This window comes from Microplitis mediator, chromosome 9 (assembly GCF_029852145.1).
Source record: "Microplitis mediator isolate UGA2020A chromosome 9, iyMicMedi2.1, whole genome shotgun sequence".
Classification (NCBI taxonomy): domain Eukaryota; kingdom Metazoa; phylum Arthropoda; class Insecta; order Hymenoptera; family Braconidae; genus Microplitis; species Microplitis mediator.
In genome coordinates, this window is record NC_079977.1 from 8,503,710 (window position 1) to 8,529,900 (window position 26,191).

A 26,191-nucleotide genomic window follows, 5' to 3' on the forward strand; every position below is an offset into this window, starting at 1 on the left:
TAGCCGTTACCTCTCTTGGCACTTTTCAATTTATTTTTAAAATTTTATTTTTTTAAATATCCATTTCGTTTCTTGTTTTGCATTGAGTACTTAGTGTAGTTTTATACGATATTAAGTTTTAGTGACTAAATCGTTTAACTTGTCATCTAGAATGAACTGTTGTTTGACAATATCATCTAGTTAAATTAGTCTTTATACCGTCAAGTAATTTTTAATCATTAACTAAAATGTCATATTATGTCATTAAAAGATTAAACAGTTAATATAATTGTTTTATTAAGTACAATATATTATTTTTTGACGAAAGTGACTCTTCACATCACTTTGGTGCATTAGATATAGACAATATTCGAACTCAAAAAGAAATTCATCATGGCCTTTATCAATAACAGTAAAATAAATTTTTCTTTTAATTCCATATTATTCTATTCTGTGATTCTTAATAGCGCACTTGCTCTTACAACGTCATTTGATAGTCGTATCTAGATAAAAATAAATAAAATAAATTATAGATAGAATAGTTACAAGCTATAAAATCGGTGAGGTGTAGAGTAGGATTAAACGTAGCGAAAAATTGTCATCTTAACGCACGGATGGACGTGGAGCGTGACCTCGAGCCATCGAGCTGGCGACCAGGATGATCATTACTCCAAGATCGACATCACATCAACATCAACATCAACATCAACATTAACATCTACATCATCTAGGTTGTCATTACCGGGCCGCAGATACGCGTGGTCGAGCGGGCAGCCTGCATAGTTAACTCCGACAGCAGGAATCACCGAGCCACCTGCCTGCATGCATAAAGGATATTGAGGAAGAGGAAAAGGAGGACACCGAGAGACATGTAAGACATAAATAATAAAAATACCGGTGGATTACTATCTGCTCTAAGCCTCCAGGAAAAAAAAACCATCTTCAACATACACTTTATCCCCGGTTTCAATCACTGTTATTATGATCGCAGTCAAACGCGGCCATTTTTCATTTGGCATCCAAAGAAATTACGCACTCCCTTCTGCTCAAGATTTATTTATTAAATTTAGTAATTACTTCGATAATTAGCAGCAATTATCTAAGTAAAAAATTCTTACATATATTTATAAAATCTATATATGATTATATATGTGACAGTGCTATGAACACATGGCGTCTAAAAAGAACACAATAGAGCCTTGAGCGAAACAATGGCCCAAAGTCTCCATAGACTTAAAAGTATAATATGTTATATCGTCTTTATATATATATATATAGTATATATACTATGAAATAAAACAATACTCGATCGAGACTAGGGAGAGGCCTCTTAGGTCACCGAGGTTAGCCTCGAATCATGACTTGATACTCATCCATTCTCTCGCCATTTTTATAAAATATTTCTTTGGGCTGTTGCTCATCATTTTCCTGCAATAGATCACGTCACCTGTTTAAATCTGTCCTCAACATATTTTAAACAATAAAGTTATTTAAAGATTGTACATGACATTATTTATTTTTATTCAAAATAAAAATAATGTTAAATAATACAAATGTTTTCAATGTATTAACATGAATAGCTTTTATTTTTTTGTAGTTTGTGGTTTTAGATCAACATCTGATCCTTTCGAAAGATAATAAAACACATGAGACTCAAGACTTAGACATAATATATATCCGTTAGTGTACTGAGACCTAAGAGAGTAACGGCGATTAAATTCTAGTCACCTTTTTATTTTTTACTATTATATATAGAATTTGGTTATTTTTTTTCAATAGAGATTGTCGGGGTGGTGATAAATTCAAACGCGAGGATCCAAAACGCGTTACAAGATGAGTAGAGAATAATGGTCTGAGTGTGTGGTTTATGCAGTAAATAAGATGGAGATGAGATTCTGAGGAAAGTTGTATAAGAAGGGATGTAGAGAAAGATGAATTTCATTGGATTTAGTGTACAGTAAGTGTATGTTTGTGTTATGGCGTGCCGGGGGCCTCGCGAAAAGGTCAGAGAGGTCAGGTAATGATGCCCCAACACTATACAATCACGGACCGCGCACGCCACGTGGCTTTGTATATCTATATATGGCCTTAACCTCTAAGAATTATCCTTTTTTGCTTACTATAATACTTTTTTACTTCAATGACTTTCGATTTAGGTTTAAATTTTATTCGTTTTTTTTTTCTCGTTTATTTGGTCATTATTTTTTGGAGGTCAAAGACTGAAATTGGGCATGGGGTATTTAAAAGATCGAATGACTTGCGAATATTGCAAATAGGCTTGTGATAAGAAAACCCAGTTCTCGTTTTATAAACTTGAGCCGAGTCACTCCCTTGTAATTACCGACACCGCGACGCTATGGGGGGTCTTCACCTATTATACGAGAGTTTGCTGTAAGGAGACACGACAAACCACATTTTTATGGCACTCATCGTTTGCCACTTGATTCGCTCGTGAAAGTCATTATAAATCTTCAAGGGAATTATTAAGATAACTTTTTTTTTTGCTATAAGATGTATACTTATTGTTGGAAAATATCGGCACTAACTTTAAATGAAAATTTGTTAGTGATAAATATCGTTTTTAGAAGAAATTATATTGAGAATGAAAAAAAAAAAAAAAAAATTTCTAATCTGTTGATTTGCTGAATTATTTGCTGTAAAATAGAACTAGAAAAATAGAAAAGTATACACTTATAAATTTTTAATTATGAGGATTCTTTTCTAAAGCTATTGAGATTTCTTTTGCTGTAAGATGGATGTTGAAATAACTAAAAAATGCAGATGAATTGATTATAATTGATGATAAACATATATTTTTTTTTTTTAAATTGATTAAAAATTAAAAAAATTTTTACAGAACATTTTTTAAAATAATTATTTGCTGCAGTAAGATGAGCTACGAAATCAGGAGACACTTTTGAATTCTGAATTGAGAAAAACATTTTTTTTCACGAAGGAATCAGATGTAGAATTCAAATAAAATTAGTAATTATCATTCTTTGTCGTAAGATCGATGTCAAAAATTCTAATAATTAAAAAAAAAAACAAAAGATCCGATGTATATAGTGTTTAAAAATTATATTTTGCTTTAAATTAATAGCTAATTAAATGTTTCAATGATAAAAATAATTTGCGGTTAGATGGATCTCAAAAAATTGTTAAAATTTACCTATCGTCAAAAATAATGTTTTTTGTTTAGTTAAATAATTTGTCAAAACCCACGAAAATTTTCGCTGTAGAATGTAATAACAATCGCTTAATCTATTTCTAAGAATCATTTAAACGAATAATTAATTTATTTCCTTAACTCTCCGATAAACAATCACCAGACGTCAAAATAGATATTAATTACCTTAAAAAAATAAAGACAAACGTCTTTATCACAAGTGAAAATCTTAAACGACAATTGTCATAATTATTACAACTTTAAATTATTATCCATACATACATATTCATATTTAATACCCATATATATATATACATATATATGTATATACCCGTACGATAATAGAAATAAAAGTATCAACACAGTTAATTGTAAATACATTATTCATAAACAAGACTAACGCGTTTGAAACATATGCATATTAATATAAATATATATATATATATATATATATACGCATAATCTTAGCTTCTACACTCTATCGAAACCAGATAAGAATACTGCAGTTTACAACATTGTATACTCTGACAATATATATATATACGTATCTAACAAATATATATAAATATTTAAAGCATATTATTTATTTTATTATCACATCGGTATTATTTTTGTTTGTCGCATGGTGACAATTAATTACACTTATTTCATATCACATGAAATAATTTACGAGTGTCTCGCGACACCTTTATCATTAACATAGTATCGCCGGGTCGTTTGAACCGTCATATATTTATACCTATATACTTGTTTTTATTACGTTGCATTTAACTAAACTTTCAGCTCTCCCATAACCTGTAGCAACCGGCATAATATATTATATATTAAAATTACTATTTATTTTTAATACTGATTATGTATTAAATGATAAATATCTTGCATTACACAATTTCATACGTTCATTCATACGCTTATTTATTTATTTTATTTTTTTTTTCTTTATTAATTATTCATCAGTTTCCTAAATAAAATAAATAATTTTAAAAATAAATTGTACGATGATTTGAAGATTCTACGGATTTAGATTTTTAAATTAATAAATTGCCCAATCATCGACAAAATACATCAGTAATGATTAATCTAGCTGGTAAAATGTTGAGATGAAAGAACTCAAGTTTGTGCAACAGAAAATTATAGAAAAAAAAAGTTAATGGACATTGATCTTCCTTATGAAGCTCATGGGGTTCACTTGTTGTTATTGTTGTTGTTGGGTGTAACGACAGAAAAAGATAGCAGCGCCACGCCTGGTGTGCGAGGACGCGGAACGGCCTCGAGGTTCAGCCGCGGAAAACCTTCATTCTCATTTCCTTTATAGATTTACTATTTTTTTATACATTTTTTGTTTTTTTTTTTAATTTTATTCTTAACCACAGAGATGATTTGATACGCGATCGCTGCATTCCAATACTGTGACACTATAATTCTTTTAAGAACAAGTAGACCATAAGAATTTTTGTTATTATTAATTTCAGATTGGATTTGAGATAATTAGTTTTATTATTTGAATATAATTTTATTTTGGGTTCGTATTATTGGAGTAGAAGTAGAAGTAAAAGGATAAGGGTTAGGATAGAGGGTAAGGATAGAAAAAAGGATAACTAGAGATGTTGAAAAATTAATTTAACATTGCGATCGCAATTACGAATAATGATGACCTCTGATCGGTACGGGGGTCGGCAGCAGTAGAACCAGCAGTAATGTTTGTTGCAACTGAGCGAGCAATTGATTCGATCACGCTAAGTAGCCCCTTTGAGAAAAACTTATTAAGGGAAATCATTTCGGTAAGCGAAAGTGCATCAAATTATTCAGGGTTTTATTATTCTCGATAAAATAATGAGAAATTTTAATGAATAATTAGTGAAAGGTGGAGCTGAAGTAGTCAAAATTAGTTTTACTTTTTTTTTAGTTGTATGTAAATTTTTATTTTGATTGTGAACCTTTTAAATTTATTGCAATAGCTACAGACTTAAACTGGCATTCAAAACTTTAGTTTGATATTCGGTTATTTAAAAAAGTAAAATTATTAAAATCTTTTTTGTAATTTCATTTCTAAATAACTCTTAAAAAAGTTCAAAAATTTTATTTTTCATTTTTATTTGGTAGTTGAAAATGTCATTTAGAAGCCAGAATAGGAGAAAGCTTTGCCCAGAAATTTTCAAAATTTTGAACTCTCATGAAATCGGTAAAAATTATTGTCATAAAATAAGAATTAAGAAATTTAGATTACAGCTTATTTTTATCGGCTTCAAAGAAAAATTTTAAATTTTAAATTACCGCCGTTTTAATCGACTTTGCGCATCTTCAAACTTTATCAAAGTAATAACCCCTTGTAAAAGCTACCAAAATATTATCAGGGTTCAATAAGAATTTTGGTCGCTGTTGTAATGATAGGGCGCATTTTATCATGTATAGAGAAGGCCAGGACAAAATGAGACAGTTTTTAAAACAAAAAATAACTTTTTCTGTTTAAAAATACTTCGTTATGGTTCTTAGAAAAATTAGGGCAAGTTGATCAGGTTGGACAATACGGTCGATTTAAAAAAAATCCTGGGCTCGAACGTAGGTCCTTCCAATTCTTAATCTTTGCTGCTGATCATAAAGTTTTAAACTTTCAAAATAAATTTTATACGATTTGATGAAATTTTATATAATTTTAAAACAACTTTTAATTTCATAATAGGTCATACAACATATGTAATAAATAAAATTTGACATATAATTATATATCGTAAAAGAAGCAATGATTAAAATAAAACATCATGAAATTTTATAAACTCTAAATATTCGAGGCATTTAAGTTTTGTGAATTGATATAAAATTTGAGAGAACTTTACACGGTTCTGTAACACTATGAAATTTTATCAAAAGTTTCTTTCACCGAACGGATTTTAATTTTACAATTTTTTCAGACAATTTTTTGGTATTAAAAATGGAGTCTCGTTTTGCCCCAGTCTCGTTTATATGTATGACCTTTTGAACCTAATATGATATGTTTGAAAGCTACTCTTAGAATTAAGATAATTAAGGCGAAATTTTCTAAAATATCACAATTTACTAGACGCGTATTTGTGCTCAAATAATTTGTCACACTTAGTCCTACAATTAAAAAAAAGAAATTATTATAATATTACCATTAATCTTAAAAAAAATATTTTTTCAAAATTTATCATATCTTACTTAATTTCTGTATTTTGATTGTAAAAAAATTATCTTTAAATATTTAATTTTTTATACTCGAAATTTCAATCAAATCTTCAGTCACAAAAAAAAATTATAATAATCAAAGTACCATGAATAGTCTGAGCGAAATGAATTTTGAAAGCAACAAAAAAAAAAAAGGATAATTATTAAAAAATTCCAAACTAAAACACGAGGGAAAAATTTATTTTGACACATCTTGAGTTTAATATCCGATATCCCGCAGTGTTCTCATACTTATAAATATACAGACACAAGGAATATAATATACCAAGAGTCATTAATACTGCGTAATTCAGAGGGTATATCAGTAGCAAAATATTTTCTACCTGCTGTTAATAAAATTGTTTTTCTATAAATAAACCGAGTTATCTTGATCCCTCTACGCAGATAATTAAAAATAAATAAAATAATATAAAGTGTAACAGTTGTAATTATAAATAAAAAGTTTAATTGCCGGACATTTGCTCTAGATCATGATTCAAAGTATGGAAAAGAGTTTGTGATGTCGACCTCAAAAAACGAGTTGTATATTCTCGTTCTTCTTCTTCTTCTTCTTCATCTTCGTTTTCTTGTCCTCCACTACTTTGTCGATCGACTTGTGTGATACACATTGACTCGTCATCACTTGAAAAAAAAATATAAATAAGAAGCAGAAGTTGGAGCTGATGCTAAAGCTAAAGAAAAAAAAACGAAAGAAAAAAGACATGGAAGTATCTTTGGATTGAGGGTAGACCAGAGGCATTCCTGCACGTCACCGTGTCCGCCCAGTGGCTCGACGAATCGCGGGAGACTCTTATATAATTAACCATCAAATTATAAGTTTGGCTATCGAGTACATCCTCGGCAGAGTCTCGAGATATACAAGGGACGATCAAAGCCTGTAGTTTATGTTGAATGAGAATGAAAGGACGTACACCATCACCGACTAGAAGTAATTACCCTCGTGAAGACGGACTAAACAAAAATAAAAATAAAAATAATAATAATAATAAAATGCTTACTAAAATAAAATAATGATGATGATAATAAAAATAAAAATAAAATAACCTGGCTACCTTACTTTGGGCTCACTAAGGAATTGCCGAGTTGTCTCGCGGGCACTCTGATCGTTTCGTCTGTTTAATCAAAATTAATCGCGAGACCTCTTGCTCATTCGTTATCTACCTCTTTGTATATATGTGTATATATATATTTTTTAGCTTCTGCATTTTTTGGATATAAAAAAAAAAAATATACATTTTAAATTATTCTTCCATAAACACGTGGGGACGTGCGAATATTTCTTCACGTTTAATACGTCGTTTAAGCTTCGGAATTTTTTTATCGTTCTACTTTTTTTTCCTAATTAAAATTGTTGTTTTTAAATAATAATTGTATGCGTTAAAGGTTCTTTATAATTCTTTTAAGGAAAAAATTCCTTTTTTTGTAATTTTGCATGTGATACTTTACATAAGCGTAATATTTTATATTTTAATAAAAACTGTTAATTTGATTGATTAAAATGTTACATTTTGAACTTCCAAATGCAAAGCATAGGGGTGCATTACTGATGCATAGCTACCGTTACATTCAATACTGACAGAAAATCATTTTAAACAGGAGTTATCAGATATCTTCGGCTAAGTTTTTCTTGCAAAGAAAATCTCTGTCTACAAATTACCGACTACACCTTGATACACTACTGTCTAATCTAGCGAAGTTCTCCGAATTTTGTGATATTACATAAGCATTTAAGATGTGCAGTATTTGGATTTTAAAAATAGAGAAAAAAAATTATTTTATCCCTTCTTTCAATTACACTGTAAAAAAAAAACCAAGATAAGCCCAAACGGTGTAGGTGTTAAATTTCAACACCGAAAGTGGTGTTAAAATAACACCGCCGCCGGTGTAAATATTCATTACCCGTGTAAAAACAGTTTTCCGGTGTTTAAATATTTTTCAGAGTTGAAAATATTTTACTTTATGATTTTCACTTAAGCGATTACTACAGTTAAACAGTGTTTCTATTAATTAATTAAATTATTGGTGTGATTGAAATAGTAGGCGTAAAACTGTGTAATTTTTAAACAAATTACGTATAGCATAAATAATTATTTAAATAAGTACATAGCAAAATTGAAATTTCCTTCAGAAAATATTCATTACATTTTTATATATTTCTAAATGTAATACATTTTTTTTCTAATTTCTATACATGGAATTTTTTCTTTTTATACCGATTTAACATCGGTATTTTAACACCACCAAATTGCACCGTTTGAATCGGTGGTATTACATTTTAACACCGCTCTTTTTACAGTGTACTTACAAATACCGAGGTTTCTAAAATTTATTCTGTATAAATGTAACACATTAAGAGAATGAAATAGATAATTTTCAAATGAACCGTTTTCATAGATAAAGACCCAAATCATTAAATAAAATATTTCATTCGTTACGTAAAGTTATTATTTATCGAATGAAATATGAAATGCTTTTCGTTTGGAAATTTCAGTTTATGTCTGAGAACGACTCATTTGAAATTTCCATTTGCTAATGTAAGTGCAACAAGGACCGTCTCGTTTGTTCACATGTGTGTGAGAAAGAGAATAGATGGCAAATCCTCTTAAAAATATTCTTTACATAACGGTCACACTTTTTTCTGACAAAAAAAAAATTTTTTAATTATTTTTAAAAATTATTTTACAAAACTTGAACATGATTTAAATTAGTCTAGATGAACGTTATACTTTTTAAAACTACTCTTTATAAATATACCATAGAGAATGGCTTTAAATAAAATATTTATCTCTAAAAAAAATATAATCCCAGTAATTTAATAAGTTGAAATGTGGACATATACGTATGTCGTAAGTTAAAATATATATTTAACCCCTTATGAACGTACAATTTGATTAATTGCCGATGTAATCATTGATTTATCCGAGTCTAACTTATCCAGCAGAGCACCCACGCTTGCTGTTGTGTATTAGAGTGTACCGATATCGTTTCAATTCAACACTCTGACATGAACACCAGCTCTCTTGGTTTCATCGGCTGTATATTTATTTATATACATTGAGCAAGCCGCCACACACAAGACCCGTCGTTTCGTTTCATTATTCCATGTTACATCCACTCCGATCTTCAATAAATCGACATTAACTATTTCCCGTTTAATTCACAGTCGAGTACATACACTCTTTCAATAAATAAAAATAACAATAGCAACAGCAACAATTGCATTGTAAATAATTAATAAGATTAATGTCAAATGGTATTTAAATATTATTTTATTTAAAATCAACAAATAAACCAAGACAGCGTTAACCTCTACCAGGACCACACGCGTCGTGATCTCGATACACCTCTTTATGCATTCGTTTTTCTCTTCCTATCTCATTCTTACGCTTTAATTCAAGTAGATTGACCACGAGAGAGCGGTTTGTCGTTGGTTGTCGATCTAAAACCCTGCAACCCAATACAATATAATTGTATCCACAGAGATGATATAAGACACTACGTGAACGCCCTGTTGCACTCGACGTTAATCCCAAATTAATGTTACATATCCTCTCTCATATTCTGTTCCTGTTTTTTTACGAATTACCGGTTCTCAAATTATTTATTATTTTTTTTATTCAAAAATAATTTCAACGGAGATACGTATTATTTCTTTTTATTTTAATATCACTTGTCAATTAATCCAGTAATTATTCGGATGACTTTTAGGTGATTATAAATAATCCGATCTTCAGAGAGTCAAGAGTCGAGTTTTATTAAAATAAACTCGATAAAAATCAAACTGAGATGACATTTGTACGTAAAAGAACAAGCTGATGACTTACATACGGTTCTGCAAATGAAACTAGATTTTAGATTTGATCTCTTATTCTTGTCCCGCAAGTTATTTATTGATTTCACTCGACTCTAATTAATTTCCAATTATGACTGTCGAACAGATAATATTAGTGTATTTTTTACAACGAACAAAAATCTAGAGCAGTGAATTTCCTATTTGGTCATCACATTTTTAATCAATTTATGTCTTTGATTTCTATAAAATCGGCTATAAAACTTAAACTATCAATATTAGGCTCTTTTTTTAAGGGACAAAATTGTGGGTAATATCTGTCCATTATCCATATTATACATGTATATTAGACTGATTCAAAAAAATCGACTATTTTTAGTTTCTCGAAGTCTCCTATTAAATAGTTGCAAGGATGTGAAATAAGATGCCTGTTAAAAGATGAGCCCTTAAAATAGATATAAACAGGTGTCTCATCGCGATTTTCTATTTCCCACTTAAATAACATGGGGAAAAAAAATTTTAAGTCATGAATTTCATACCTCGGCAATGGCTCATTGTACAGATAAGCTCAGGATTCGTTTTTGTAGAGAATTCGACGATCTAAAAAAAAAGTTTCTTATCATTTTTTGATAAATTCATCTGTTCAAAAATTATTGGAGTTCGAAGTCAAATTTACAGTAAATTTCGAGATCTTTTTACTTTTTCGGCGAAACTATCAGACTTATCATAAAATGTCAGTATGTCTTTTTTGTAGACAATTTTATTCCTTACAAATCATCTCTGATAAAGTTTTCTCGAATTCCGCAATATTTTCTAGTTATTTTAATTTTAATGTCAAGATCTTGAAATCGATCAGAATACTATTTTTTTAAGTAAAAAAATAAAATAAAATTCTATGTACTTCCTATTTCCGTATTACCGTACGGTATTATCATTTCATATATTTTTGAGTCTCATTTTTCTCCGTGTGTAACAGTTATTAGTTCGTCAATAATTTCCAAACTATTGAGATTAGCGTTTTTTTTTATAAAAACAAAATTGTAGAGCAGAAAATTTCCTATTTAATAATCATAGTTTCAATCTACTTTACTCTTATTGCTTTGTAGAAATTTATCATCAAAGTTACAAGTAGTACAAACGTACGTATATGTGATTATTTTTTATTTCCTAAATCGGTTATATTTTTTAGACTATTGACATTACTGTATTTCTTATAATAAATAAAGTTATCGAGCAGTAAATTTTCTATCCAACAACTATCTCATTCGTTGATTTATCATTAATAATAAAATATCAATTTATTATCAAAGTTCGACAGCTAAATAAACTAAAAATTTTATTTTCTTTTTTATTGGACCTTCAAACAGCTCATAAACCTCGATCGGTAGCAACATTCTTAAAACCAATCCATGCGATGAAAAAGATGATAATTAATTATTAAAATGAAGCCTCGAGCAATAATTTAACAAGTGACAGATAGTAATTTCAATACACAAGACTCGACCTTGTCCCTAAAAATGTCAAGCGATTCAATCAGTATCAACAAATTCCTTATAACAAAGCATTGTTTAATTAAACAATGATTGTCCAAGTAATTAATTATTTTCTCTTAAATCGACTTTGTAGTTTTCCGCGTTCACGTATAAATAACAACAATCGGTTGTAAAGTTAAACTGTTGGTTATCCATGTCAATTATTTCCCTGTTAGTCTTTGAGAATTTACAAACAACGGCATTTGAATAGAGGGGAAAGCAACTGACGCAAAATCAGTTAAAAATGTTTGTCTTGATGTTTGTCTGGTTTAGTTCGGAGTTCGGATCAGGAAGAAGTTTGCTAAGTAAAGAGCACTCGTGGCTTTTAAAACAACGCCAATTGTTACTCATCGATTTTAATCATACCTATACCTATACTTGTATTTGTACCTGTAGCTATATCTGTACTTGCTGTATAAAACAACTTTAATTGCACAATCAGCTCGTGTATTTGTATTTGTATATTCATGTGTTATCTGATAGGATTGTAAATAAATAAAACAAACTCTCTTTACAATCAGCGAGAGTTAAACTCTTATAGACGGGCAACTGGCAACCGGCAACTGGCAAGTGGCTGAAGCTACACTCGTCACCCCATGTGCATCGATAATTAGCAATAAATCGACCGATCAGATCGATTCTTGCTGTACTCAAGTGGATCACTAACTCTCTTTAAAACTGCTACCTTCACTTACTTTTAGCTTCGCTTCTTTTAAACTTTATCTATTCTAGTTCTATTAAATTCTAAGCTTTATCTGTAGCTGATATTTATTCACTCGCAATCTAAACTATTTAAATAAATTTTAAAGTTTATAATTTATATTTTAAATTCAATCTTTAAGCGCGATTGTTAAAATTGCGTGAACATGATTGCATTAGCATTATACACGCGACTCGAGTGGATTTATCTCGCTAGTCAATTTATATTATTTACATGAGAGTTATGGCGACACTGACCGCGACTACGCAGGAAAGAAGTGAAGGAAGAGAAAAGAGGGATAAAGAGAGGAAAGTATAAGGGCATATGGTAATAAGAAGTGGACTGAGTATAATTTTTTTTTTAACTTTATTCTTTTCAGTTCGATTGCGAGTTGTGTGTGCTTTTATGTGGACTGGGCATTCCGAAGTGGTTGTGGTTTAAATACACGAGCATTTTGTGACCTCGCTGACCTAAACGTGCACCGAGCATGAATTTTTTTTCACTTGAGAGCCTTTTATACTTTGCCGACCACGTGGTGGATCCACATCTCACTTGAACACAATTGTCCACAATAAACTACATCAAACTTGTGGATGTATTTTATTAAGTACATTCATAATGAAATATGTTACCGGGGTACAATAATAATTTTTTATAAATATTTTTATTATTTTTTAATTTGTAAATTTATTGGAATATATAAATTTATATCTCTGCGTATCTAAGAGCCATATACTCGCGCCTGAATTTTTTTTCTATTTTGATTGATTTTTTCATAATTAATGTGAGAAAAAAAAAATTATCAAAATATAGCTATTAGAATTTTTAAGAAAAAAAGAAATTATGTACGAATCTTCAAGTTGATCAATAATAAAAATAAAATAGTACTTATGAATCCCATAAAACCCACCTTTTTTCCATAAAATTAGTATCGATACCTCGGCAGAGCGTTTGGGCGCGGCTCATTAACACTTTCATACCTCGCGTAACATATACTTGATCAATGACGATTGCAGACGAATAATAAATGAATAAAATATCCGTGGGACAGTAGAATAAGATATTGAGTTAGCTCAAAGGCTTGGCTGATCGTGTGTTGCGGGTAAAACCAGCCAAGGGTTAGCTGCTTCAACATTACTAGTAGCAACAAACCTTGAGAGTATAATTTACATGGTTACTTTTCACTTAGTCTCTATCCACAATACACACATACCCCCTCCCCCCTCACACACACATACACATACTCACACATTTGAACCCACATATAAAACAACCAGAGATTTTTTTTTTTTAATTGAAAACACACATATTGAGGAACGCGATTGGCCCCTGACATTTACACAGAGCTCGGTGTCTCCGTCGCGCCCAACCACCCACGGCACTAAATGTCAACCTTCATGAAGAAAAAGGGATAAGAGAGTTGACACTGATCGATGTCGCAAAGTTTACCCGCTCAAGTCTGTTCTGATTCCCTCTAAAAGTGTTTCATCTCCTTATAAGCCTCTGCAACCGCCTCATCTACTTGTGGACCCAGAAACGTCTATATAGGAAGCAAAATAGACAGCATTAATGTCTGTCCCAGCAGTCTCCAAGCCTTCTACAAGACATAGCACCACTAGCATCAACAAATTACCGCACGGGACACTCTCTACGATAACAGATCTAACTATTTCTCTAGCTTAACTTCTGGATGTTAAATATCTCAATCTACTATCGCACAGGCATACAATCTCATTCCTAGTCTGTACTCTGTAGTATGCAATCTGCAGTATAGTCAATCCTACAACAGAACCTGGAAAGACTGAATTTAGTAGCGTGTCTCCTTCCGGAAGGAAAAACAAAATAAAAAAAGGCCGTTGGAAACACAAAAGATCGATCCATTATTGTCGCAGGTACAAGTTAGATGTGGATGTGGACCTCGTGGTGGCGAACACCGTGTAACACGTGGCAGTATCTTGTATCAATGCTCTGGCTCCTGCTGTTACTTTTATTTCTTTCTTGTCTACTTCTTTCTTTGTCTTTGTCTTTTTCTCTGTATAATAGCCAAGCAAAGAGAAGAGAAGAGAAGAGCAGAGAAAAGTTAAAGCACCCAGTGGCGGAGTATTCTGAGGGACTTAGGACCATGTCTTCAGAGTACTCTCATGTGCATGCCTACAAGAGTAGATACCGCGATAAGGCTTCCTCCGTCCTGGAGGTCTCACCACTACCAACAGCAAGACAACATACGCTTAACGACATTGGCTCAACTCCTACCACCTTCCACATTGCACATGTCGAGTTCAACGGAGGTCATTGCAAGGACTCCGAGTGAGGCCGTGGACTTTATACTTGACTGGACACTTTCCCCTTAGCTTAGACTGTATTCTCGGCATACTTTTTATTTTAACATCTAAATCGAAATCGAAATTGAAATAAAAATCAGTATTCGAACCGAATAGGGGCTTTCAATAGTTGGTTTAATTTTGATCTGATGACATTACTTGTGATAGACGCTTATAAAAAGGATGAGAAATATTATACTTAACTCGAGACATTAGATCAGCTAACAGTTGAATTATATTCAGACATTTAGTAGTTATGTGTGTAGGTTTGTTGTAAAGTTTGTTGTAAAGCATGTGAGAACGTTTGGTTGCAAATGCTATGGGCTGAGAGAGCTGTGAGTTGTGAGATATTCCGCGTTTACTGAAAACAAAAAACTCAGTTGCTGTTGAATCGTGAGCACGAGTAGCGAATACGAATAAGATAATACATTACGATCGAATTCGTATTCAGCTGTGTGTATTCACACCTGGTGCTTAAAATATCACTGTTTATAAACGTGTACTGCTGATGTCACGTGTGTAATTTAAACACACATCCTTGATAACTTCAACCGATTCAAGATATTCCGTTTTAGGTAAATAATTATGGTAACCAAATGCTTTATAGAAAATCCTATTTGACGTCTTGGTGAAATCCTGCCGGAGAACTTTAGCCGTTGAGTAAAACATAAAAATTTAACGACCGGCGCTGGGAAGCTAATTGAAGACTCAAGAGCAAGCTCGACTTTATGGCCGGACTTGCATAAAAAAAAAAAAATGTTATAAGTAGGATAAAGAGTAAAAAGGTAGGATAAAGAAAATGATTAAAAAATAAGCAAGTCACCCAGGTAAGAAGCACGCACTCATCAACATTTATACGCACACGCAATGGCACTTAAGGACATCAGACAAGTCCTCTTAGTGTTGGACTCGTTTCAAGAGTCAATCACTCTTATCGTGTCATCTTGGCTTCTATATACCAACAAAACTACAACATCAGGATGCAAATGCTGCAGGATATCGTTAAAGCTTAAGAATCCATCTTCCAGAAAAAAATATTATCAAATCAAATGATTTTGATAAATAATTGATGACATTAAATTTATGGTTCGTGCAATAAGTGGCGCACCCACATGGAATCCACATTTAGTGAAGTAAGTTTAGATAGAGATATTGTGACTCGATCTTAGGAAGAATGTGGTGTGGGAATGGATCACAAGAATCACAAGAAAATTATTACGTCATGCACGAATTGTCTGACACGGATATGCACCAGTTGCTGGCATGTCGTGTTTTATATTAAAAAAGAAAAAAGAAAAAAGTACTAAGTCTTGAGTCTCAAGTCACAAGTCTACATTTTAGTATCAGAATATATACCGGTTGGTAAAAAAAAAAAAAAAAAAAAAAACTAAACAGATTGCACATCACACAAATCGTGACGATAAGCTTCGTTGATAGAGAAGAGAAGCTATCCTGCATCTATTTTAGTATCGACTCATCCTTTCTCCTAATAGACGCAGGCATTAGTAATCACCGATCAGCAATAAGTAATCAGTAATCAGTAATAAGTGTCATCAAGGATACTTAAATTAAAAAGCAAGCTAGCCAGCAATTTAGATTTTTATTTACTCCCATGAGTTATGATTTCCGAGCGTGCCGAATCGGACTATATAGATTTATCGTTCCGACTAGTTTGTATCGCTTGGCGGCACCTATGACCATATAAATAAAATAAAAATATATTTAATGGCGACTTATTGCGTCGTGGCATTAATCAGCCGAGTTATCTCAGCTCACTGATAGAGAGCACCCCCACGGATTAATATTATTCAGCGTTGCCCTCACGGCCTACGAGCGGTTATTTTAAATCGATAAACAAACTTTAGCAGTGCGTATGCAGTCCGGTTACTATACCATTAGCATACCACGAATTCTCAAAGCTTAGCTTGAAAAGCGATCTGTCTTGTTGTGGAATTCCGTAGTCCATTTTCTTCGAACGTCAACGCTTTTAAAGCGTACAACGCCCGTTCTTTAGTTACAGATCGTTTCTTCAGCAACTTTAAATTGCAACAAAGATACACTAGATTTTATACCACACCATCCGTACATCTTAGCTTCATTACCTCTCAAACCAGTTAGTTATGCTAATACTTGGTTATAAACCCTTCATTAATGTTGATGAGCAATTAATACACTTGCTTCTGTTGCTGCAAACTCTTATTTCAATTACTTGAACCTTCGCTTAGATTTTTATAGCTTCTTTAATTCAATTAAGTTATTATCCTTAAGAAGATTGTCAGCTGACATTTTTGTTAAATTCTTAAGCGTATGTATAAATAATTGTTGAAGATCACTAGAGAGGGCAGGATGTTGTTGATCTGGTTAGGTTAGTGCCCGCGGCTTAGATAGTCTCAGCATTGGCTGGAAACCACCGACCTCGACAGGGCGTGGCGGGTCACTGGTCCTCTTCTCGGTTAACACAGTGGCGTAGGTATCAATACAGCTTCACAAAACATTTCTCCAGCATCCTATCCAATCTCTACTACTACCCACTAACGATTGAATTGTATTAACCCAGCTGCTGTGCACGCATACTCGTCTGCTGATCACTTTAGATACACATTCTCGACATTTAGCGGCGCACCCATACGGTCATACACGCAAACTCACCTCATACTTGTTATTATAGTGCTTCTGTTCCCAATTGTCTTTATACTAGCTTCAACATTAAGATCATCGTAGATGTTATGTAGCCAGGACAATTCATTCTGCTCCACTCTACTCTACTCTAGATCGGCGCAGCCTTTTTTAAGCAACTATTCTTTCGTCTATTGATTACGGTCAGGTTCATCGATCCGAGGAAATTCTTAGCTAAGGTCACTGCTCTAGAATATGCTCGACAGTTCCGGGCAACAGCTTCTTCTCCTTCTTATACTTGTTCTTCAAGAGGTTGCGACCACTCGCGAGGTCAAGAATTCAAGCCATAAGAAATATAATATCCGTTAGGTATTTCTATCTCTTTTATTTTATTAAGACACTTTTTTTATCAAAATTTTTTTTTAGATACGGCTGCTGATTTAACGACATGCTTACTGAAAAATCTATTCACCAATCAGATAAATTTGAATAATATTAACAACAACAACTACCAAGTGTGTATGGTGTTACACTAATAATGCGTTTGAGAAAACGATGTATAATTGATGCGGTATAAAGCTCAGTTGCCCACGGTTGTAAGAGTTTGGAACTGGGTGGAGAAAATACAGGTTGTCTCGGTTCGGTCCTACAAGAGAAGACTTCTTATTCTTATTCTTATTTCGCTTATTTTTCTTGTTCTTGTTCTTCTTGTACATTAAAAGAAGAGAGTAGTGCAACGGTCGCCCGCGGTGTAACACGAAGATGATATATACTCGCAACCGCGCAGCTGCGCGCGCCCAAGACACTCTCGTAAATTCACGCTGCCTCTGAATAACTATACACGTATACTTGTATACATATATAAACCCATGTAAAGACATATTCAAGGTCTAGGTTCATAGGGTAGAAAGGCCATAGTTAACATGCCAATCATTAAACCCCTTGCAGCTCTTGTAATTCATAATTAATATTTTTTATGCATTATAAAATAACCATGATTACTTGCGAACACGTGTCTCGATCTTGAGTGGTATCATGTTAAAAGATCGTTAAATAATAAAGAGGAATATTGTTTAAATGTTTTATTATTTTTTCGATACATATTTAATGGATATCTGTTTAATAAATAAGTAATATTGATGTGTGTATGTGAGCATGTGTGTGTGTGCATGGATGTTGTTTCTTTGACTGAAAAGAATGAACGAGTATGTATTGAGACCGGTTGGCTTAGCTGAGTTGCGTGCACAAGTCACATTACAAGCTGAATATTTCATTCATAAAAGCGGCTTTACTTGTATTCCGCGAATAAGTATGGCATGCCACCTTCTCTACTCGCGGTTCGGTGTATATATATAGAATCAATTCTTACATTACCGTAAACCTTAATATCGCAAGGTAATACTGCTGAAGGTACTGATGGTATTGGTATTAGTGCTGGTGCTGGTGCCGGTGCTGGTACTAGTAGTGGTGATGCTGATGCTGATGCTGATGTTGAAGCCGTTGTTGATGTTACCTGGCTGCTGCAATTACGTTCCACCTTATTCTTGGTATACACCTTGGCAAATGCCGCCACCGCTACCCTCGAGCTGTGAATGAATCGCTTTTTCCGCTGTACTTCAACTCTTTTTTGTTCACTTGAAGCGAGAAATCTTTCAGCTCACTGACACGCTATGCTATATATATATATATTATATATATATGCTATATATAAATATATATATGTATGGATGAATATATATATTTTATCGCCTGCTGTTACTGTAGATGGTGAGCTTCCATCTTAGGAAGGATGCAATCAGGGCTATTTTAACTGCGAGACTAATTCAAAACGACCTTACAACAACGAGTAATATCTATCAACGCAATTGTTATTTTTTTAATGGTATTCAATATGAATTTATTTATGGATATTTAATATGAATTGAATACTAAAAGAGAAATAAATTTTATGCTAAGTAAAAATAAAAATCAGTTTATTTCAAGAATAGTTTGGAGTATTTTTAAAACTTATTGCAATATGATGATTATTTTTTTTGTTTTAATCGAAAATTTAATTCAAATTTTGTACAAGACGTTTGAAAATTTCAAAATTTTTTCAAGAAGATACAATTTTCTTCGAAATAATGAACTTTCGATCATTTTGATCTTTTTTATTGTAATAATAACTATTACTAGAAATTAAATTATGTGACCAACATCTGATTAAATTGGGGATTAATAACGGGTTTTTTATATGGTCAAAAACTGCAGCCTTAATGTCTGAGACTCTTTAACTGGGTTCATAGAGACTTTTTGTGAATAAATTAAAATTGTTTATTTATTTTTGACTGAAGGCTATGTAGAATATTTATCATAATACAAATTTTTACTTTTGATTTATAATTATTTGCGAATTTCTTCTTGAATTTATCCCTCCCAATTACTACTGTCAATTAAAATATTAATCAACACAAGCAAAAAAAAAATAATACCTCAAACATCTCCTACAATGACAATAAACAACAATTAACAATTAGACTAATAACTATTATTATCCATTTTTAATAATGAATTTTTCTACACACACGAGCAGTTGTTGTGTAGGTGAAATAGTTGTTTTATAATAAAGATAACTCCGACACACCTAGTAGTGAAAGGTCTGTCGGATATGCCACTAAAGAGGTTAGTCTTGGTCAAGATCCATTGAAAGTTCATGTTCGGCTGACCTAGGCTTGGTTATGTTCGCACGCGAGCCATTTCGTTGGATAATATTAAACATAATTTATCTTATGTATTCATTATTCCCATTATTATCATTACGATTAATATCATTAATAATAACAATAAAACTATTCCATATTCATGTTCGACAATTAATGTTACAGAACTTCCAAGAGCACCGTATAGATGGCGCATCGTTGCCGCTTCTCTCGGAGGAACATTTGACTGGGCCGATAGCTATGAAGCTGGGACCGGCATTAAAATTACGCGCCATGTTGGCACGTAAATTGGGCGCCTGTACAGTATGTCTTCATTGTGCCCATTGTCATCAAACGCCACTGCCAGTTTTAAATGCAACAGCAAATGCTACTGCAAATATAAATGCAAGTGGAAATCCTGTAAATATAAATTCCAGTGGAAATACGACAGCAGGAGCAATAACAATACAAACGACGACTGGAAGACGACCCAGTAGCACTGGCAATTGACAAACAATGGCGGAGACTCCTGGTGTTATTGACGTCGATCCAAATCGTGCTCTCAGAATCGAGAGACGAATTTCTCGTCCTGTCCGTAAACCGGATATCGTTTTTAAAAAACCAATTAAACAATAACAATAATTTGTTTTTGTTTATTTAAGACTTGGTTTTATGGAGACTCCGCCCAATTCAGTACCTAATTTAGTTGTTATTATTATTAATATTAATGTGTTTAATGAATGTCATGAGTGCCTTGAATATTGAACGATTCTCTGACAATAAAGATAAATAAATAATTGAATATATATTTATATATTTTTTGTCTATATTGTATGATTATTAATTTTATAAGTGATTAATACTGGTAATTATTAAATAAATGTCAATACCAATTATCATTAAATCGTACGAGTTAATTTGTTTAAAATTTATTTTTTGCCGTAAGGGAGAAATGTCATGATTCCTCATATTGAGACTATAAATGAAAATTAAATTATGTTATAAATAATAACTGCGAATAAACGTGATTGTTATAAAAATTGGGATTAATTAATTTTTAAATTGAAAAAAATATCTTTAAATTTATATGAGAATGTTAAATTATTATTAAATTTTTAATAGAAAAAGTAACTTGTTAAATTATGCTTTACATATATATGAGTACATGGGTAAAAGTTATCAAATAAAGTCACATTTGTCCAGGTATTTTCAGATATGAGATTCACATATGATCATGAATGAATTTATACCTATAAAGGTATGACCATATATGATTACATCTCCCGGGAAAAACGGATTAGATCTGACCAGATATAATTATATCTGGTCAGATCTAATTATATCTGATCAGATCTATTTATATCTGGTTAGATATGGGATTTGAGATATAATCAGATCTAGTCATATCTGATCAGATCTAAACAGATATAACTATATCTGGGTTGAAAAATTCATCAGACATGAACAGATCTAGTCATATCTGATCAGATCTACACAGATATAACTATATCTGAGTTGAAAAATAGCTCAGACATGATCAGATCTAGTCATATCTGATCAGATCTAAACAGATATAACTATATCTGAGTTAAAAAATTCATCAGACATGATCAGATCTAGTCATATCTGATCAGATCTAAACAGTTATAACTATATCTGGATTGCAAAATACATTAGTCATGAAAAGGTCTTATCATATCTGGCCAGATCTAAACAGATATAACTATATCTGAATTGCAAAATGCATTAGACATGAAAAGGTCTTATCATATCTGGCCAGATATAACTATATCGAAGTTGTCAACAGCATCAGATTCGATCAGATCCGATTACGTAGTTACCCGGGGAAAATGATTTTGATCTGACCAGATAAAATTATATCTGATCAGATAAAATTATATCTTTGCAGATCATTTATATCTGATCAGAACTAATAATTACACATGATCAGATCTTATTATATCTGGCCAACCACCGTTTATATCCGGTCAGATCTAATGAGATATAATTAGATCTAGGCTAGATAGACTGTCAGACATGATTATATCTAGTCAGATCGGCGTATATGTCGTAAGATCTGACCAGATATAACTATATCTGAACTAAATACAACAATTAACATAATCAGATCTTGTTATATCTGCTCAGATATAATCATGAAAATTGTTCATATCTGATTATTTACATTCACGCGATCACATACGTGGAGCAGCGCAGTGGATAGCGTCAAAGACTTTGGATCTGAAGGATGCAGGTTCGAGCCCAGCAGTCATCGGGATTTTTTCATCAATCAAATTCATGTATAACTCTTCTAAGTAACGTTTCTAATACGTTAGATTACATTTCGGATCGAATGAAAACTATATTATTTTTTTTTGCAATTTATTTTGTTTTTTTAATAGGGATCCCGGGAAAAAAGGTTTAGATCTGGCCACATATAATTATATCTGATCAGATCTGTCCAGATCTCGTCAGATAGAGACAATTTAAAGATCTGGCCAGATCTGAAAAATCAGATCTGATCAGATATAATTATACATGGTCAGATCTAAATCGTTTTCCCCGGGCTGATATCATGTATGATTGTTAATGGTCATGTTTGATATCATATATGAAGCTTTATTAGCATATAAATAACCATATGTGATCATGATAAGCCCGAGAAAAAAAAAATTGGATTCAACTAGATCGAATCAGATCTCCAAAGATTGAATTTTTCCGTAATTCAGATCTACTTTGATCAGAGTAGATCTATTTAAATTCATTCATATTCTTCAAAATCTCTTAGGATCTACAATTTAAAAAAATAATGTTTTATAAAGTTTTGAAATCTCCGTAAAAATCGGAATTTTGATTTTTTTTTGTTTAGTAATTTTCCGTTTTTTGTCCCTCTCTTCGTAAATCTAGAAAAAAAGGATAAATCAGATCTCCAAAGAACTTAACTGTATGTAAGTTTCAAATCGCCGAAGATCTAAATTATTTTTCCATGGAAGTATCACAATTTTTATACAATAGTTGATATTGTAATGTAAGCTAAATATGTGTATGATCATCTACAGCATTGTTTGTACATATACGGTCAGATCTATTTTTCGTACATTATCAGGCCTGAAAATTTACCCATGATCATACGTAATCATATCTGAAAATTTTTTGTCGAGAATTCGACTTGGGATTTATTAAGTAGAAATGAAATCTAATTAATAATAAAATGCATCAAGTTTTGAAAATCAACTAGTAAAATAATTCTAAAAAATAATAAATCTCATGTTATCTGAAATTCAAAAAGAATTCTCTCTCAGTTTCTAAAAAAATTTTTTGCATGCCATTCAAATTGTTATTATAATATCCATATATCTGTCTCAAGTTAACACAAAACGAAGCTTATAAAAGTAATCAACGTTGAACATGAAAAAAATGACAAATCTCCTACTGTAACTCCAATATAAATAAAACAATAATTTATTAAGTGCGATTAATTAATAAACGGTTAATAAAACGTCCTATGAGAATAACGTGCAATAATAATTTCTTTTTTTTTTATTCTTATTATTATGACATAAATGAAATTAGTGTTAAGAAATACGTATTTGCTCAAATCGTTATTTCTTTTTATATATTTTAATAAAGGTTTTTATATTATTAAATAATTATTATAATATTTACATGCATAAATATATATTGCTATTATTATTATTATTATAATTATGATTATAACTAATAAATTATATTTTTTCTAATAATATTAAATTTAATTGTTATTAATTAAGCAATTACTTAGATATTAATAAAGATTAATTATTCATGTAAATGAACTAAACGACAATAACGTAATTCAAAAATGTCTGATTTATAAATAGTTTAATGTAAAAAAAATGCATTAGTTGTATATTAAAAAAAATGTTTTCTTTTTTTTTTAATTGTAACATCTATTTATTTTATCACTGTATTTATATATATATTATTAAATAGTTTAGTAATTTAATGGTCCTCAGATTAATGTTATTATTATTGAAATTATAAGAGTAAAAATATTCAAATGTGATCATATATTTTTTGGTATAATCAGATATAAATTTATGTATGATCAAACACAATCATATATGATTATATCTCGCACGAAAATATATCTACGGAAAAATTTATGTGACAAATTGTTTATTTGTCCGAATATATATTTATGTATATTTAGGACACATGTCGACATATAGTGATATATGATTTTTACATATACATTTTTCGGATAGGATATAACGTCACACATGTTTATTTTTGATCATATGTTCATATCTGTAAATATATGAAAGCTCAGAACTGACAAAATCCTAAAAATTATCTTGTCTGATCAATATGATCCTGTATGATCACTTGTGAATAAATAAATAGGGTACTATGTGTTCATATATAATAATATATGAACACATATGACTATATATGATTCTTCATCCTCATGTGACCATATATGAACACTTATGGTCATGAATGTAAATGAATATGGTCAAATTTGGGCTATTTTTCGTATATGATCAGTTCTGAGTATTCATGATCATATATGGTTATCTCTGAATATTTTTTGTGGAGTATCGTACACTAATTGAAGAAAACAGTATTTTGTTTGAATAATTTTTATTTGGCAGTAGATTTCAATAAATTGTTTATAATTTTATATTAATACATAAAATGTTTATGTGTACGAGTATCGACGGCTTTTACTTAAATAATAATAATTATTTTTAAATGAATAAAAATCACATGTAAATATGTCGCTTATTTATATCGTTAAATCATATCCGAAAAAAATTTTTAATTTTTAGTATGTAGATCGAAATGAACATGTAGATAATATATCAATGGTAATAATTAACAGTCAAAATACGTAGCACTAAAATGATTTTTTGTATAAATAATACAATTGAATGTCACGAATAAACTTTTATTCAAGTTTAAAAAAAAAGGTGCAAACACTGCAGTTTTGTGATACTTTCATTTCTTTCTTATTAATTTTGGTTCTTATTATTCATATTTTTAATGATAAATGAAAAATATTCATACATATATAATAAATGAGTATTTTTATTGACACATTATTCCTTTTACTTTTTTGTAAACAGTAAGTTTATCATATCACCTCCACTGTCAAAACAAGTTCATCTCACTAAGCCAATGCAATTTAGCAGGTAAAAACTGATCAGTTTTTACTCATGAAATTAGTTTCTGACTTCATCCCATCCCTTTTAGAATTTCATCATTGGGAACTTCTAAATATTTATGTAATTTCAATAACCATCCGAATCAACAGCTGTCCTGGATCGAAAAATTAGATCTGCTTCAAAATAAATTATAAATTCAAATATTTTTTATTTAATCTCGATTTTTAAATCATATTTATTTCATATGGAAATTTAATCATTTTTTTTTCGTACTATCCCCTATCTAGGCCAATATCAGACTTGCTTTCGTATTATATTTAGTTTGTTCTTAATCGCCTTCATGTTAACAACAAATTAGTCCATTCTACCGGCTCTAGGTATTAAAGCTCCAAGCATCAATGCAGGTATGTGAGAAATATCATGCGTGGTACGGGATATTACATAATTACACACTTCGGGTGATGTCCATTCTTGTTTGAAAACAATTTATTACATTCCTTGTCAATATACACGGAAAAAAACTCTTGTGATTGGAATCGTTGAAAATATCTCTACGCAGGTTCAATTAAAATAACGATCAGTATATAGCTTGTGACGAGACGATTCTCCAGCCCAGTACAATTGCTCGTGAATGAATTTTTGAGTTAGTTAACCGACATCGTGACAACCAATAGGCCAGAAATCACGTAACGACTTTTGTCGTTCATGTTTTACATCCAGACTCCCATTACTACGTTGAGGGTGAAGTCTGCGTTATTCCTAGGAGGCGCAATGCCCTACCTCAAATCCCCTAAGTCGACCCACTGGAACAGACTTTGGCCAAGTGCCCTGCAGACGACGTTGCAGGGACATACGCGGCTGGCTCATTTATAATGATGCCAGTTTGTGGTCTTTATGGGGGTCAGACACACTAAATAACGAACTCAAGGATCATCAAAATATATAAATTATTTTATTTATCAACGTACAGTACATTATTCAACTAAATGTTTCACTAGGTTTGGTTTAATTGCACTTGTCGTGTAACGATGCTAAAGCTGTAATGACTCTGTATG

The 26,191-nt window shown here is 31.4% G+C and overlaps 1 protein-coding gene across 1 annotated transcript in view; it reads left to right on the top strand.

Annotated features, from left to right (window-relative positions):
• LOC130674285 (uncharacterized) overlaps positions 1–23,681 on the top strand; it is a 76,241-nt gene extending 52,560 nt beyond the window's left edge. The window contains exon 6 of the mRNA XM_057479579.1: positions 20,173–23,681. Within this exon, the coding sequence (XP_057335562.1) occupies positions 20,173–20,496 (324 nt within the window). The 3' untranslated portion in view covers positions 20,497–23,681. The remainder of the gene's footprint in view (positions 1–20,172) is intronic.
• Positions 23,682–26,191: the final 2,510 nt, after the last annotated feature.